General features: G+C 48.8%; 1 protein-coding gene across 2 annotated transcripts in view; it reads right to left on the bottom strand.

Annotated features, from left to right (window-relative positions):
• The window catches only part of DISP3 (dispatched RND transporter family member 3), a 246,057-nt gene that overhangs the window by 137,880 nt on the left and 89,609 nt on the right, over positions 1-18,568 (bottom strand). For both annotated transcript variants that reach the window (XM_076070260.1, XM_032961968.2), the window contains one exon: positions 2,089-2,250. In XM_076070260.1, the coding sequence (XP_075926375.1) occupies positions 2,089-2,250 (162 nt within the window). The remainder of the gene's footprint in view (positions 1-2,088; positions 2,251-18,568) is intronic.

Here is an 18,568-nt window from a genome sequence, read left to right as displayed (position 1 = left end):
TGATCTAACCCACAAACCTTTATTATGAATACCAGTTTGCCATTTGGCCAATTTCATTCTTGGCCAATTTTGGCGTGTTACATCCGGCACACGAGCCCAAGCGAATTCTTTGACAAAGTTTAAGGAAAATGTTTGGCGTCTCATTGTTGTTGTTGTTGTTGATGATGGTGGCATTGTCACTCAGTTTCTGACAGTGCCGCTTCGTTTGACTCAATACACTTGAGAACCACTTTTAATCACTGGCAGCTGCCTCTGTGAATACCATGACAATATTGAAGCAAAACGTTTGTTGTTTATTATTGTTGTTGTTTTTATATTGGGTCGTCCCTTCATTTAAACCACAGTCCTGGTTTTGAGCCACAGGGGAGAGAACAGATGGAGGTGGGGGGGGGGAAGCATTAATAATAAAAAAACCCACATTGCTCAATAACACTGCCCTAAAAGATGAATATTGTTTTTGGGAAATGACCCTTCCCCATAGCACAGAGATCATCATCTGTCAGAACTACAGAGCCCAACTGAATAAGAAACCATACAAATGAGACTGTAACAGAGAGATGAAAGAAGGGCCATTTTCCCAAAACGTCGCCTATTTTATTTAGTTTTTCTCCCCGTTAGGGCAGCGTTACTGACAAATGCGGTGAGCATTTTGTTACTTGTGCTCATGTAACCAATGCCATCGCGACACGGTAAGTCCTCATCGAATGCGTGTTACACGCAACGCATTGTCGCTATAATGCCGTTCTTCCATTCAGGAACACCTTCCGCACAACGCGGAACACGCACCGTTATAACGCGGAACGCGCCCCGTTATAATTCTAAATGCTGTGGGTTTACCCTCCAACACACCGGTGTGTAGGGTGGCGGCGGATTTAACGACACATCTATATTCACGCAATCTAACACAAAAACCTCTATTATGGATAACATTGGTCGCAAAAGCATACTCGGTGTTAAACAGTTATCATGCTGAACGCGCAATCGTTCTAAAAGCGCTTTCTGAGCGGTCGACGACGTACTACTTTGGGCTGCGCGACTGAGCGGTGTGGGAATTCTGGGTGCACGCGTGGAAATCACATGGCACGCGGTGGGCGAGACGTGATCTTCCACGCCTGGTATTCAGGTCTGGGTTCGATCCCGACTCCGACGTCTGTATATTTGTAGTTTGCGTGCACCCCCCGTGGCCGCGTGGAATTGTTTATCCGGGTCCTCCGTCTTTTCGCCTCCACATTTAGAAACATGCATTGAGAGTATGTCGATTATTTTGGTGCTATGGAGTTCAAAATAATGGGGGTCACTTTGTTGAGCTATCATTTGGGGCCAGGTCGATCCTGATAAATAAGTTAATACCTCAGTGGGCTTTTCGTGGTAAGATGGGGATGGTTTAGTTTTATTTGTATGTGTTTGAGTGATTTGTTTACATTTTTTTTAACTTTGCACGACTATCATGTTTTTGTAATGTTTGTTGTTATAACGTTCTTACCCGACCCTACTGGACATCTTTGAAAAATAGCTTTATAGCTCATCGGATTCCTCCAGTATAAATAAATATTCTGATCCTGATCTCAGTTCTTTGTCCTGCCGTAGGATAACTGCAGGCTGATTTTCTAGCGCATATGAGAGTCAAATCGCATTGCTTTAATTTCTGCCCTGCAATGTATACAGTACATGCACAGCAATTCCTCGCGGAACCCGTCTTCTCTTAATGCAGCACCTTTCAGGAATCCATCTAGCGTATTACACTTGGAATTCCTGTATCCCAAACATTGCTGTTTTATTCAGAGGCAAAGGACAGACAGATGCACTTCTGCGGCCGTCTGTTATACTCTTCCATCCAATATGAGGAAGCCACTGGAGCTACTGTATGCACTTTAAATCTCGATTGAAAACTAATTTCTTGTGAACTGTCTTTTTGTGTTTAGTTTGCTGTCATTCCCCCGCACCCCGATTAGCACGGTTGGCTCCGTACAGTGCTAAAGAAGTTCGACGTACATGCAAAAAATACAGACAGAATAGGAGGTATCAGTGGGTGAAGTTCGGCGGGGGGGGGGGGGGGGAAGGGGGGTATAAAAGCAGGGGGCCTCTGACCGGAGCAAGTGGGGCAGGAGATGGCCTCGGCGCTCAGGTTGTTCTTGAGGTCGAGCATCATCTGGATGTTGGTGTCGGCGCGGAACAGCAGCGGCGGGCGGCTGGCTGGCCCGAGGCGCCACGCACACAGCGCCCCTAGCACCAGCACGGCCACGTACGAACCTGCGAGCGCCGACCGCCGCGAGAACAGCGGGGAGCCGGGCAAGGAGGGCGGGCGGGCGGGCGGACAAACACAGACGGACGGGCGGGCGAGTGGTGAGTGTAAGATCAGAGACGGCTGAGATGCATGTACGTCTGTTGAACTTGTTTTACGCCATACATAGACAACCGTGCTAATCGGAGGTGCGGGGGAAGGACAACATCTAAACAGAAAAAGCAGTCCTCAAGATATTAGTGCTCAATCAAAATTTTCAACTGCATAGCTCCAATGGCTTCCTCATGTCAGATACGGCAAGGAAGTGGTTGGTGGTGTACTTCCCAGTAGGCACAGCAACGAAATTATGATTACACTTTGTAACACAAATTTGTTCCCGGGTAGTACGTTTTATTTCGTAAGTGCTTATGCCTAAAAAGTATAGAAAATGGCTATTCCCCACAAACTTTGCTTTTGTGACCAGGACAGTGATATTTTGAAACGTACCTATTTTCAATGAAAAAACGGGCGATTTTGTGTATGTTCGTTCACATAAAGTCAGAAAAAAAAACATATGAGTCAAAATGAACATATTTTTGCATTACTTTAGTATAAATACGACTACAAAAGATTTAGAAGTGAGTAGTTTTTCGAGATTTACGATTATACTGTAAATCACTTTCACGAATCAGCCCCCAAATGTAGTCTCCCATCATGTTCTCGTTATACTGTCCTTGGTAGCGGCAGTCAAAGTCCAGTATATCCTGGTAGAATCGCTCACCTTGCTCCTCGAAGTACGCTCCCATATTCTCCTTGAATTTATCAAGATGAGCATCAAGGATATGGACTTTGAGGGACATCCTACAGCCCATTGTGCCGTAGTTCTTTACCAGAGTCTCAACCAGCTCCACGTAGTTTTCGACCTTGTGATTGCCCAGGAAGCCACGGACCACTTCGACAAAGCTGTCCCAAGCAGCTTTCTCCTTACTAGTGAGCTTCTTGGGGAATTAATTGCACCCCAGGATCTTCTTTATATGTGGTCCGGCGAAGACACCGGCTTTGACCTTTGCCTCAGACAGCTTAGGGAAGAAGTCTTGAAGGTACTTGAAGGCTGCCGACTCCTTATCTACAGCTCTGACAAATTGTTTCATAAGGCCAAATTTGATGTGCAGTGGTGGCATCAGCACCTTCCGGGGGTCCACCAGTGGCTCCCACTTGACGTTGTTCCTCCCCACAGAGAACTCGGTCCGCTGTGGACAGCCCCGCCTGTGGTAGTGCACTTTGGCGTCTAAATATTTTGTAGTCATTTTTGTATTCCTTTAGTATAAATACATGTTAATTTTGATTAATATGTTGTATTTTTCTGACTTATGTGAACAAAAAGACACAAATTCTCCCGTTTTCTCATTGAAAATAGGTACATTTCAAAATCTCAATGTCCTAGTCACAAAATCAAAGTTTGTGGGGAATAATAGCCATTTTCTGTACTTTTGAGGCATAAGCATTTAGGAAACAACACTTACTACCCAGGAACAAAAAAAATGTGTTACACAGGGAGTCCTTCCTCTATAATTACTCATTCTTATTATACATTTGCCCAAGAAAGGCTCACCGAGTCTCAATACTCCACCTCTCTCCCCGTGGTGGTCGCGTGGATTGTTCTCCGGGTCTCCTCTGGCTTTGCCCGCCTCCACACTTACAAATAACATGCTGTATACTATTCAATCCCACGTGTGATGAAGGCGAAATAAGCCACTTCGATTAGTAACCCACACTTTACCCACGGTGGCGAGATGTTAACTACCTCGCGGAGTATACAAGTCATGTATATTTGGAGTTTGCATGTCTCTTTCCCCCGTGGTCGCGTAGATTTGTCTCCAGGTCCTTCGGTTTTTCCCTCCACATTTTGAAACATGCGTTTGGAGCGATTTGGCTGCTATCAATTTCAATATGATACGTTACTTTGTTGGGCTATCATTTGTGGCCAGGTCGCCTCTGAAAAATAGCTAATAGCTCAGTGGCTCTAACTGATAAATAAATAGTTACTAGTCTGTAAATATAATATATATTAATGTTCACGAGGAAACATTCTTTAAAATAAAATGTCTGTCAAGGCACCATAGTGAATAGTGCAGTTTCCAACAATTATTCACTCAATCTCTTAGGCCTCTCCATCTCTTTGATACAAAGAAAAATCATTGCCGTAAATGGCCCCTGCCAGAGGATTATTATTTATTCCTCTTTAGGGTGCAATGTTATTGATGCACCGGTTCAGTCAACGATTTGGGTGGATTTTATTTTTGGGTCGGACAGAAACAGGATGGGGGAAATGCTGACACATGGTATTTTAGAAGCATCGTGGGAATAATGAACGGAAGTGGTAAACAGGAGTGATGCAATCGGGGGAGAACTGCCCTAAATGATAAAACATGGACAGGCACATTTCATACACAGGCTTTCACAACCAATACCGTGGCTCAATCCGTGTTATGAATCAGGGGAGGCACACGTGATGCATTGACACAAGGCGGTCAAAGGAAAACGATTGTTAAGGCGGTCATTGTCGTTGTGAGCGGACTGAAGAAAAATCAAGAGGCAGCTAGGGATGCGATGGAAAGACGCTGTCAGGTGCACTCTGGGTAAGAGCGAACGGGACTGGAGAGTGATAGAGACAGACAAGAGATGGGAACAGAGGCAGACAGAAGAGAGAGGCTGTCTACCAAACAACCCAGTCAATGCCTGCACGGGGGGAGCCCGATGATGATGATTGATGGTGATGGCGTGGGATAGATAATAGACGAGATGAGGTGCATCGTTGGGGAGGTACGAACAACAACGGGGCGAGGGAGAGGTGAACATTTTTTGAGCGGCCTCTGAAACGAGGGTGAAGCAAGGACGCGAGAATTGGGAGGCATTTGTAAGAGCGCAGGAGCAGTGTTGAGGATTCATAGGGAGAAGGAGGGAGGCAATAGCGGGAGGTGCAACGGGGATCTATGCAGTGAGGGAGTGGCGAAAGGAGTGAGGGAAACGCGTCGGAGGGCGAGGGCAGACGACTGGGAACAAGTTGCCAAGGAGGAAACATTCAGGAGTGGAACGGATGAGGAACGCATCGTGAAAGGGAGGGACTCGACCGCACAAGTTTCTGCAGTTGCGCTGCGTAGGCTTCTCCCCGTGCCCGTCGGGGTGGGCACTGCGTGTTGTTCGGCACGACGCCCCTTTCAAATTCAGTTCCCGAAGAAGCACCCAGAACGTCGCGCGAAACGTCGGACACCGTGCCGAACGAGGCGGAAACGCATCGGAGAGGGCGTGGGGCGTTGTTTTTTGGGCGGACGGGGGAGGAGTTCTGCGGCGAGCACGGGAAGATGTAGAGATGGGGAAGAAAAATGTCTTAAGCCCTCAGCGCCCCATTACTCCTGACACAACCTCGTAAAAAAAAACAAAAAACACACCGCACATAATTCCAGCTCGAGTCTAAAAAAAAAAGAAACAGGTATAAAATAATAGCGGCCGACTGTAACGGAATTGCGCGTTGCCCGCATTAATTGCCCGCTCGGCGTGTGGGCGCGGTTCGGTCGCCCTCCGTGAACCCTCGCCGCATTTGTCCAATTACTCACAGTCCACTTTGCGTCGCTTACTCCGACTAAAGCGGAATTATACACGATGCCGCTTATAGCCACACGCCGGGCACCGAATTTATTCTCCCCTAATTATAAAGGACGTTGCCACGGTGTGACGGTCGGCACACATTCGGCATTTGATCCGGAGGTCACCGGTTCCATTCCACCTTCCTAGCATGCCAAATTAAAAACACGGGCAGGTTTCTTAAACCAACCCCCCCCCCCACCCACCTCCATTCATCAAGCAGTATAAATTGGTGCAACAGTTGGTCGAGAATCAAGCAGGCACGTGTGTGTTGGGGGTAAGGTCTATGTCAACCAGGGGCGGAGCCAGGGGGGTGACAGGGTAGACAATTGTCACCCCCGAAAAAAAAATCGAAAATCTGAAACATTCTGCGTATAAGTGTACGACACTCGGTCCGGCGGACTCCGTGCAACTGCATTGTCAGAGTGTGTCGCCAACCGATGGCGTCTAGTTCAACAGCCTGACTCTCTAAATCATTCTTGAAATAAAAATGTGTTGAATGTCACCCCGGGCTGAAAATCCTGGCTCCGCCCCTGATGTCAACACGTCTAGCCAGTGTGGAAGAGTGGGCCAAACACCCTCTTCAGGGGGCTCTCCAGAGCTCCCTGCAGCGGAGGCCACTTCCACGAGCAGTGGCGTGAGCCGAGCAATCGCAGGGCTGCACCTTTACCACCGCCTGATCTTCTTCGTCTTCTTCATCTTCCGCCGTACGGCAATAGCAACAGTTACAAGGGCAGATCGACCTTAGATATCCCGGTCAGGACAACATCTTCCCTCCGATGCGGAATAAATAAATAAATAAAACTATTCACCGTCCCGCCAGGAAGGAGTGAATGATGCGGCGACCGTTGCGTGAAGTTCACCCGCGCAGCCGCAGCACGGATCGTTCCGTGATCGCCGTTGCCCCTCCGTGCATCGGATCTGGATCCACGTCAGCCCCCACGTTGGGACAGAGTCCCCCTGGTGCACCGCCACCGAACTAAACTGTGCTCATTTCTCGAGCTGCAGAGGTGTTGGCCCTCTCCTGTAGAACGGGGACGTAAGAAGCCGCAACGCCGCGTTGACACCGTGGCATCGGCTTCGGCACACTCGGCGGTGGCGGCGTTGGTGGTGGCGGCGGCACGTGCCGGGGGCTTAACCGGCGTTAGTTTGATTCCCGAGACTTGTGTAGATCTGCCCGAAGAATCTCTCCCAAGTATGCTTAGAAAAAAAAAACGAATTCGGATGCAGTCTCTGGCTTCCAGAGTCATTATTCCGCGCCCCACCCCCCCCCCCCCCAAGCGTACAATAAACGTATAATGAAACCGTTTATTACGAGCCGCTTTACAAAACATTTGCCGCAAAAACAAGTTTCCACGGGGCGCGAGCAAGTCGCGTTGCTGATTAACGCCCATTGCCGGAGGACTCTGAAGCCACCGTGGGTTAATCTGCCAGCATTTATCTCTCTTGCGAGCGAGAGTTTAGTTTCACCCTAAAACCACGCGCGAGTGTGCCCTTGTGCACACCGCTCGGCGCAAGCACGTCCAACCGAGCGGAGTTCAGCGATGTCGCCGAGTGTGCCGCTCGTCACGGGGGTATTAAACCCCGGTTCGCGCGTTTGCCCCTCTGCTTTTGCAGTGAACAGGTGGTCGAGGGTTCAATCCTGACCCTGACGCCTCTATGTTTTGAGTCTGCGTGTTCTCTCTCCCTTGGATTTGTCTCCGGGTCCTCCAGTTTTTACCTCCACATTTACAAAACATCAATTGAGATTATTTGGCCGCTTTGTATATTTCCACATGATGATAAGCCACTTCGTTGCGCTATCATTTGTGATAGCCAGTTCGTCGACGAAATAGAGCTCTACATAGCTCAGTGGGCCTTACCTGGTCAAATAAAAACGTTTAAATAGTAGTTTATCTCGTGAAGTAATTCACAAAAAAGTAGCAGGCAAGCGTGCCAGGCGTCATGGTCCCAATTTGCCATATTTTTACTACCAAAACCAAGTTACTCATTTGGGAAAATCTACAGAGCAGCATTGCTCCCTACTGGCAGACTGATATCCAACTTGCAAGGCGGTGGTGCTGCGTTCACTTTGTGCCACACAGAGACAGCTGCCACTGGTGGTCCCTCTGGCTAGACCGCAGCAGGGCATCAGAATGGTTGAAATGAGGCGTGATGCAATGCACTTTTGAGACGCCGAATAATTTAAGCGCCCTACTCATGCAAAACCTTGTGTATGTTGAACTTCCTTCGCACCGTACGTAGCCAACCGTGATAAATCGGAGGTGCAGGGGGCGGGGAGGAAGACAACAAACTACACACAAGCAGTTCTAAAAAATATATTTTTCAATATAGATTTTTAAAGTGCATAGCTCCAGTGGCTCCCTTTTATCGGAAAGGAAGAGCACTTGGAGACGACCCCGGGGCCGGCTCAGGACACGCTGGAGGGACAATGTCGCTCGGCTGGCCATGGAAACGTCTGGGAATTCCCCAGGGAGAGCTAGGGTCTGTGTATAGTAGTGTTAAGTAGTAGTGTATAATAGTGTAAGTGTATAGCAGTGTAGTAGTGTAGTGTATGGTTGTGTAGTGTATAGTTGTGTAATGTATAGTATTGTAGGATATAGTAGTGTAGTGTATAGGATATAGTGTTGTAGTATATAGTGTAGTGTATAGTTGTGTAGTGTATAATGTATAGAAGTGTAGTGTATAGTGTTGTGTATAGTTGTGTAGTGTATAATAATGTATAGAAGTGTAGTGTTTAGTGTAGTGTATAGTTGTGTAGTGTATAATAATGTATAGAAGTGTAGTGTATAGTGTAGTGTATAGTTGTGTAGTGTATAATAATGTATGGAAGTGTAGTGTATAGTGTAGTGTATAGTAGTGTAGTAGTGTAGTGTATAGTTGCGTAGTGTATAGTTGTGTAATGTATAGTATTGTAGGATATAGTAGTGTAGTGTATAGGATATAGTGTTGTAGTGTATCGTGTAGTGTATAGTTGTGTAGTGTATAATAATGTATAGAAGTGTAGTGTATAGTATAGTGTATAGTTGTGTAGTGTATAATAATGTATAGAAGTGTAGTGTATAGTGTAGTGTATAGTAGTGTAGTGTATAATAATGTATAGAAGTGTAGTGTATAGTGTAGTGTATAGTAGTGTAGTGTATAATAATGTATAGAAGTGTAGTGTATAGTGTAGTGTATAGTGTAGTGTATAGTGTAGTGTATAGTGTAGTGTATAGTGTAGTGTATAGTGTAGTGTATAGTGTATATAGTGTAGTGTATAGTGTAGTGTATAGTGTAGTATATAGTGTATATAGTGTAGTGTATAGTGTAGTGTATAGTAGTGTAGTGTATAATAATGTATAGAAGTGTAGTGTATAGTGTAGTGTAGTGTGTAGTGTATATAGTGTAGTGTATAGTGTAGTATTTAGTGTAGTGTATAGTGTAGTGTATAGTTGTGTAGTGTATAGTAGTGTAGTGTATAGTGTAGTGTATAGTGTAGTGTATAGTAATGTTGTGCTGGAGCCCTATTCAACACGCTGCAGCCACAACCCTCACCAGGACAAGCCGATTGAGAAACGAACAAAGAGTGTTCCAGAAGGTCGCGGAGGTGCATCTGAAAGCACGCGATGCGGTGACCGTCCTCTGTTCGGTGTTAAGCCAAAAGCCACTACTGCGTGGATATATATATCACATGTGCGGACAGTGTAACTGCAACGAGGCCCATGGGCTACAGACGGCCCAGGCACTGGGCAATGAAGAGAAGAGGTAAAATTGGACAGGGTGCCCAATTGTAGTCCTTGCACCAGGGGCCCCAAAAGCCCGACTATGCTACGATGCCACCGCCTCGAACCCTACCCCATGGGTAGCCCTGTCTCGGTTCAGGCACGATGGGGGTGGGCTGAGTGACTCAGGAAGCTATCGCTGTGTAAGGGCATTATTAAACTGGGATCTCGAGTGTAGAGAGCTGACATTCGCAGACCGGCCAACCAATGACTGCACAGAGAAACAAAAAACAGCCATCACAATTTGGAGAAATTTCACTGGGAAGAATTACCATGTGTTGCTTTTGCCGAGATGCAATAAAAACAATTCTCCATAGCAGGGTGGGCGTGGGGACAGTGCCTCCTGTGGTGTGTGGATAAAATAGGAAGGCGATTTGAGATCTCAGCAGAAATCCCGTGAAAATATAATTAATGCTCCTTTGCGGGGCATATGGGAGCGTTTCCCTCGTTGGGGGGGGGGGGGGGTGGGGAAGAGGGGCCTAATGACGTGAGGACTTCATAAGTAGTCCCCCATCGTTGTCATGTTCTGGCCTCCATCTGTGACACAAGGTGTTGCATAGCTATTTGTGGGATGTCTCTCGCTGCACAGTCCCTCGCTGAATGAGTCTCTCGCCGCACGAGTCCCTCGCCGCACGAGTCTCTCGCCGCACAGGTTCGACAACACGATTGAATGTAACGTAGAGAAAACAAAACAAACGACAAAATAAAACCGCTAAGAAATCAAATGCACAACTTAGATCTCGGCCATAAAAAGAGGCAATAAAAATAAACACTCTCACAATGATGTCCTTGATGCCCAGCGAAGCCTCACTTGGTATCTTTGTGAGAACGGTCATGCGCTACGATTTTATTAGCGAGCGTTTGGCCTGAGCGAGAGAACCGTAATGCCTCGGGGAAAACCAACGCATACCAAAGGACAACTTAAACCGAGTGAATATATATTGCAGATATACTTGCTGTACTCCTCGCTACAGGCACCTTGTTGCTAAGCGCATGGGTGTCTCAAGCATACGATTGCACCACCTCTGCACGGTCCACCAACCCTGCCTGATTTTCATGTCATCTACATTGCCCGAAACACCCCCCCCCCCCTCGTGGCCCATTCAAGCCTCTCTCTCTGATATAGAATACGCAAGTAGAGTAATAATTATCACTCATTTAGTCAACTGGTTTCTTCATCGCAACCAACGGCCACTCCTGTGCGCACTTCGCGGGACCCCCTCCTTAAGATGAGTCATGAGCCTCAGCCAGGCTTTCCTGAGTAAGCAGGCGTAGCGATGGTAATAGCTTCAGCATCGGCGGCAACAACCGCGAAGGCAAAAACAACAACAATAGCGCTCCTTGCGTGGCGGCAAATACATCTACGGGATCAGCAAAGCCAAACGCGCAATAAAAACATCTCGGAGGAGCCGCGGCATCGGGGGAGGTGATTATCCCGGCTTCATATCCCGCACCGCTGCGTCGTGACTTTAAAATCAAGTGGCCCGGCGCCTGGCGGCGACGCGGGGACCTTGGGGAAGGGGGGGGGGGGCACAGGTCGCCTGAGGGTAGCGGGGGGGGCAGTGATTGGGAGGGGGGGTCCTGCACTGACCTCTGGCTTGGCTCGCAATTTCCCAGAGATGCCGCGGTCCAACACGCGAGCCGTTGCTCGCGTGTTGGACCTCGCCGGATTCCTCCAAATGGCGTGAGAGCAACGGCCCCGCAATCGCACGAGAAAGGGATCTTGCCATCGACGGTGGTGGACGTCCGGGGATTTTATTCCGCGCCGGGTCTCTGTTTAAGTGAGCGAGCCGTTAGAAATATTTTAGGCACCTGGCAAAAAAAAACCATCATCGATCATCAGCACCGCCGCCGTCGTCATCGCCGTCGTCACTTGATGCGTGTACCGGCGCCTTCCACGAAGCGCATTTAAAGCCTCCCTGTGCCAGGGTAACCCTCAGTGGCAGCTACCCCAATGCGGCATTAAGTGAATGTGGCACTGGCCCGCCACGAAGGGGTCTTGTTTCAATGTGGCCTTCTTCCCCAAATAAGTGATTTAGTGTTACGGGTTTCCGTAGAAGGTGAGAATGTGGAGGTAGTGGAGGACTCTAAGCGTGTAGGCAGCAAGAAGTACTGGATGTAGATGGGACTGTAAGGGTAAGCAACCCAACAAACGGGCCGTTTGTGGGCAAATGCCAATTTGTATGACTATGGCTGTGGCTACTGGTCTACCAGCAATCTGGAAAATATTGATGCTCCCAGCGCACCGCATCCAGTAGACATCTCGCCATGCCTGTCACGTGGCCAGCCACTCCATTCTACCAGCGACCCGGATAATAACATAGAGCGAGGAATTGAGCCACGCGTTTCGTTTGGTGACTTGCAGCACGAGCTCTGGGGGTTTCTGGAGCATTGTTTCTACTCCTTGAAAGCTGCTGAGAGTTTCCCCTAGGATTGCGGCGTTCCCGCATTGTTCCACCCCTTGTGGTTTTTCATCCTGCCACAGTGCTCCTGCTGAATGAGCCAGAGGGTCAGGGGTGGGCAGGTAACAAATCTGCCCCCACCGCTCGCGATTTGATGAATTGTCGCGGATTCAAGGTCACGGATTGCCTTTGTAATCGGTTCTTTTTTGTGCGTTGCCGATGTGGTGACAGTGGCGCACGAAGCGGCCGTAAGGTTTTGCGAGAACAGACTTGTGCACGTGGCAAGTGTGATGTTTATTACGAATCTTAACGCACGATGAGATGCACGTTTGCCAAGTAAAACATTTAATTGGCCACAAATTACTCGATTTCAATCTGCATCGAGAAATTCGCCCTCTCCTGCAAAAACGAAAATAAACGATAAACTATTTTTATTTTACCAGGTAAGGCCCGCTGAGCTATATAGCTCTTTTCAGAAGCGACCTGGCCACAAATGATAGCCCTACAAAGTGGCTTATCGTGTGGAAATTTACAGCAGCCAAACACTCTAAACGCGTGGTGATGTTGATTCTAAATGTGGAGGGGAAAACCGGAAGACCCGGAGAAAAATCCACGTGACCACGCGGGGAGATAGGGACACGCAAACCACGTGACCACGCGGGGAGAGATAGAGACACGCAAACTCCAAATATACAGCAGGCGTCAGGGTCGGGATCGAACCCAAACTTGGTAGGACTCTCCTAATAGAGAATCGCGAGACTCGACGAGACTTTCCTGGGTAAGCACAAACAAGTGTAACAACAACAACAACAAATGTATTGTCAGTGTGAGGTTCAATTCAAAGTAGCATTGGGATCTACTGATTAAATGGGGCTCACAAATGTAATTTACTATTACGATTATTGATTATAAGTCGATAAATTGATGCATTGTTACACGCGGAGTAAGAGGCAACTCCCGTGCGGTCTCTCTTTTTGTGAGGAAAACAGCGGAGCGTTTGAAGAGACGAGAAAAAAATAAACTCCTCTCTTTGTACGGAGGGCCTGACGACGATAGCCAACTCGGCCAACTCAGTCGAAATCTCTTTTTCGCGAGGGGATATCCAACGATAAAGCATCGAGGGTGGGTGGTGGGGGGGGCGCTGCGTAATTTTCCAAACCGACTTTGCGACGCGGAGCGATGGCGGTGAAAGGTGGCGGAAGCTATCCATTCGCGCCGCAACCTCTCGGGATTCGGGGGAAAAAACATGCCCAGCGCCGGGGAAATGGAGCTTCATCCATTTCTCACTCGGTTCACGCTCGGTTCGAAATGCTTCCGTGCCGTGGTGTCGCGTGATCAGCGCGCCAAACTTGTGGGGCGCCACGTTTGGTTCTACACCATCCGGGCGCACCGGTTGAAACAATTGGTCCAACCGTCTCTGTCCTGCCAGTGGCTATAAATTGGTGCAATCCCGGCGAGTCGATCGACAGGGTCACACGTGCGGTAGAGTCTTGTCAATCCACTGCTGAATGAAGGTCTGCCCCCCCCCCCCCCCCCCACTGTCGCGGAGGTCATTTCGCCGGACTTCACCACGCTGGTCAACGCGGATTGGTGAAGTGGGGGAGCGGGGCACAGGACCAATTCAGATGTAGCCGTGGGGCCGGGGTATTGATGTTGTGCGTAGCACGACTGAGATGGTATGGTCACATGGTTGCGGAGCAAGGAGGGAAACCCGATCATCATCACCACCACCAGTTTCCAACAGAGAAACCTTTTAGGAAGGAGAGGAAGCGAAAGACCGAAAATGAGATGGAAGGAAAACATAAACAGGGATGTTATGGTTGGCTGAGATAATGACAAGGAAAGAGGTGGGGGGGGGGGGGCCTTCCGACAGACAGAAGTGGAGGAGGTAAACCAGGAAGGCCGCCCCATAGCAACGCGGGGGGAACAGCTGCTGTGAAATAAGACGATTCGATTGTGTGTGGCTCCCTTTATGGTTTGGTATGAGGGATGGCTTTAAGAAAGAAAAACAGAGGATCTGAAGAAGCACACACGATAAAGGCCTCATTTACCACCGGCAATGGACGGAGCGCGCGCCATTATTTCTGCGGAGTTACCGCTCTTCCAATTACGGGGCCTCTGACTTTGACGCATACGGACACCGAAGAGTCACTGCCGCCAGCAATAAAGTTTCCAACCCGCTCTCCAGAGCCATTAATGAATCCATCGGCGATAAATCTTGGCCCCTGAATTTGCATCGCGGGAGCCCGACGCAGGGTCCGATCCCATTCCGCCTGCACTCCGGTCCACGCCGCGCAAATAACGCGGGGGCCGGCGAGCCGCGACACGGCACGACCGTCGCCCCAACTAAACAGCAGGTGCAGCTGCACAGCACGAGGGAAGAATTCGATCGCGGCGTTGGCCACGGTGACCTCTTGGCATTTGTTTTGCAGAAAGCATTGGTCCCCGTCTTTAGGTAATGGCTTGTCCTTGTCTCGAGGCAACATTTGTCCTCGGTGAACATTTTACACGCAAGCGTGCGTGCGTGCGCGCACGGCGATATTTAAGTGTAACATTCATTTTGTGGCTTTTCAATTTGAGGTTAGATGATAAACATTTTTCCTTTTTTTCATTCACTGTGATCCTGTAATGTTTCTATTAAAAAATGAGGCAGCAAAGAGATTTATCCCCGGAATTGAGAGTGGCAAAATATTTTTCAGTGGGAGTTACGTTTCTGGGGATCATGATGCTGTGGTGCAAAACGGTTAGCACGCCGGACTAACGGTCAGCAGCGCACCGGACTTGCAATCCAGAGATCACCGGTTCGATTAAATCTCCCCAGCATGGCAGTTTAAACGATGCGAAAAGTTTATAAAATTCGCCCCCCTTCACCCCACCCACCCAGCCACCCACCACCTCTGCCCACGCAGAGGTAGCAGTGGATTCACCACAACTCCGTGCATCGGCAGATTCGTCCACATGTAGTGGGGAAGGGGGGGAGGGGTTAAAGTGTGGGTCACGCCCACCTCTTCCAAAACACCGTCTGGTCAACGTGGAAGAGTAGACCAAAAGGTTCCCACGAGGTCGGTCTCGGGGAGGCCCTTCCGCCAGCGGTGGGCGCGACCGGGGAAATTGCCGGGGCCGCTACCGTTTCGTTATTTTGTGTTGGTTTGCCAGGTGCAGCACGGACAACCAAAGTCGATTTTACTTGATCTCTTGGACCGCTGTTTTTTGTTCTTGTTTTAAACAGTAATTACAAGGACAACAAATTAGGGTCTTGCTTACACCTTCCCCGTGGCGCTATAATGGAAAGCAGATTAACCCGGCGTCGTGGCGACATTGCCGTTAATACGTGGACCGGCACACGGCCGTAAGTTTGCACGCTTGCAAAAAAAAACCGCAAGAAGCACACAAAGCTACAATGGGCTGGAGATCTTAACTCGCGAAGCTGCAGAGGGTTCCTTTTTTTTTCCACCACAAGTCGTAAACGTGAGTTAGGTCAAAGCCAGTGCGTATTTCAGGCGCTCACAGCGAGACTTGCGAAGTTTGTAGCCGAAAGTGTTTAAAAAAAAGCAAACATTTCTTATCTTTACGTGGAAATTAAACAGCCTAAGACGGCCATTATTAGGAACGCATATATTTTGCAATTTAAATGAGAATTAATAAAACTGCTTCAACGTGTTGTGGATGGCCACGGGTAAACGTAGCGGATCGGGAAATTTACGATGCCCGAGTCGATAAAGAAGAAATAAAATTAACCGGTGGGTCGCCCAAGCAGCCATGGGTGGGGGGTGCGTGTGTTTGTGATACCATGGGTTGATGGGTGTGTGTGGTGCAATGGGTGAGTGTGTGAGTGGTGCCATGGGTGAATGGGTGTGTGTGCCATGGGTGGATGCATGTGTGTGTGGCACCATGCGTGCATGGGTGTGTGTGTGTGTCACCATGGGTGTAATGGGTGGATGGGTGTGTGTGTGTGCCATGGGTGGATGGGTGGATGGATGTTTGTGTGCCATGGGTGGATGGGTGGATGGGTGTGTGTGTGGCACCATGGGTGGATGGGTGTGCGTGTGGCGCTATGGGTGGATGAGTGTGTGTGTGTGTGCCATGGGTGTAATGGGAGGATGGGTGTGTGTGTGGCGCCTTGGGTGTAATGGATGGATGGGTGTGTGTGTGTCGCTATGGGTGGATGAGTATGTGTGTGCCATGGGTATAATGGGAGGATGGGTGTGTGTGGCACCATGGGTGAATGGGTGTGTGCGTGGCGCAGGGATTGGAAGATGGAGGAAGGGCGAGGTGAGAGCTGGAGAAGGGAGAAGTTTGGATGGAGAGAGCAGAGGAGGAGGCTGGGGCTTTCTTTATTGCAAAGGTGTTAATCACACGAGACAAGGCACTGCAGCAATCTCTAACCCTGCCAACAGAGCGACTCGGCGTCCCAATGATTCCCCCATCCCAACCACCCCCGCCCCTGGTCCCTTCTTCGCAAGATCACGGTGTATGCCCTCCGCTAATAAGAGGAGCGTTTTCCATTCTGCTTTTGATTGTTTTTTTTCCCCTTGAAACTATTATTCACGTCCAGCTATCATTGCCGTAATCATTACCGTCTCGATCCCTCCAGGGTAGATAAAAAAAACGAGCAACATATGGCGTGAGAGTGATCCAAAGACACAAACATTAGCAGTGGGTTTTGGGCTGGTCCCCGACATAGGAATGTGTAATTTTCACCAAAGCTTTCAGGACTGCCAAAGCACACGAGCGCGCCACCGAAACGAGATCGCTCTTGACTGTTTATCATTGCACGCGGTAATTACATACAACTAATTAAAATTATTGGGATTAACAATTTGTATTCCGCAACAATCAATCTGTCCGCGGATTCATTAACATTCCCCGTCGTCTATTACGGCTCGTGTCACCGTCGCGGTTTTTATTTCACAAAATGTTCTCGTCGGCGGCGGCGGCGGCGGACAAGAGCGCGACCGTCGATTCAAAAACTACATGGGAGCGCGCACGCACGCGCGCACACGCGCACGTGTCAGCGGCAAGTGGAACGTCGCCGTGTGCTCTCGCTCCGTGTGCCGGAGAGTACAACGACGGGACGCCGACTCCGCCGCTCGACGCCAGTAATCCTCCGTGCTCGAGAAATTTCCCGACGAGGAGCGGTCCACCCCGGAGACGGTTTTAAAGACAGTTTGGTATGCTAATGCATTGTCGCTGGAGAATTGAATTGCTTCGAGGGAGAAAGTTCCGCGTAAGAGAGAAAAAAAAGAAGATGAAAAAAACCAATCCTCTTTATTAACGCGCCAATTTGTAGTCGGGCTTCCGAAGCAGCAAATTAACCCTTTTGAGGCAATTTCCGTGGCTACGGAGAGGGAATTTAATTACGCCCATCCTGCCATGTCCTTGCCGACCCTCTCTCGTGTCTGCTCAACAGCCTGCAGCTAGGCCTACTCACTCTGAGCCCCTGGAGGAACGTTTTATTTATTTTTCTCTCCAAACAAACGCAGGCCTCGTGTGCGATTTCTCTTTTTTTTCGGGGTGAGAAAAAATACGTCAATTATTAGTTTTGTCAGCGTTATATTTCAGGCGTGGTTGCAATGGTTAGAGAAGTGGACTTGGAATCCATAAATCGCTGGTTCAATTCGACCTCCCGCCAATGCCGGGTGAAATTATGGGCAAGTTTCCTAAATTCACCCCCACCCCCCCCCCCCCCCCCATGATCGCGTGGATTTTTTTTCTGCGGGTCCTCTGGTTCCCCCCCCCCCGGCATTTAAAATCAACATGCATGGGGCTTTGAATTTGGATTATTTTGCTGCAATGAATTTCCGCGTGATGGGCAACTTTGTTGAGCTGTCATTTGTGACCAGGTCGCTTCTGAATGGTGGGTTTATGCCTCGGCGGGCTTTGCCTGGTAGGATGGGAATAGTTTAGTTTTGTTTGTATGTTTTAAAATGGTTTGTTTTCCTTTCCTGTACTTTCCACTCCAGTCGTGTTTTTCGATTATTCGTTATTGTAAACGTTCTAACCAGCCCCTCCAGCACATCTGTGAAAAAGAGCTTTATAGCTCATCGGATTCCTCCAGTAGACATACATATTCTGATTATGATTCTCACGCCTCTGTCCACCCAGCAGTATAAATGGCTACACCAGGCCGCGTGTGGTGGCGTTATCTGTGGGTATTCTCACATTTTCCAAGATGACTTGCCATCGTGGAAGAAAAGGCTAAACACCTTCGAGAAGACCTCTATCGAGTAGAGGCCCTTCCGACAGCAGTGGCCTGGGCAAGTAATTCCAGGGCTGGATCTTTATTCCACGTATATTTTGGGTTTAGGGAAATTATACATTTCCCATTGGATTCTACAGGTCCACAGTTGGGTCAGAGGCAACGGAGACAAATTAAGCGCAAAGCCACCTTGTCATGTATTTATCTCGCGGCGCTACAGCGCAGCATTTGCACAGTAAAGCAAAGAGCAACGGCATTTTACGAGAAAGGTAATATCATTTAACATTACATCCACAATGTGTGACATACATACGCGTGTTACGTACACGTCCGTGTGGAG

This window comes from Petromyzon marinus, chromosome 28 (assembly GCF_048934315.1).
Source record: "Petromyzon marinus isolate PM22_M1 ecotype Great Lakes invasive population chromosome 28, UKy_Petmar_22M1.pri1.0, whole genome shotgun sequence".
In the NCBI taxonomy this organism is placed as follows: Eukaryota; Metazoa; Chordata; class Hyperoartia; order Petromyzontiformes; family Petromyzontidae; genus Petromyzon; species Petromyzon marinus.
Note: the sequence above shows the minus strand (reverse complement) of the source record. Positions and strands in the feature narration are given on the sequence as shown.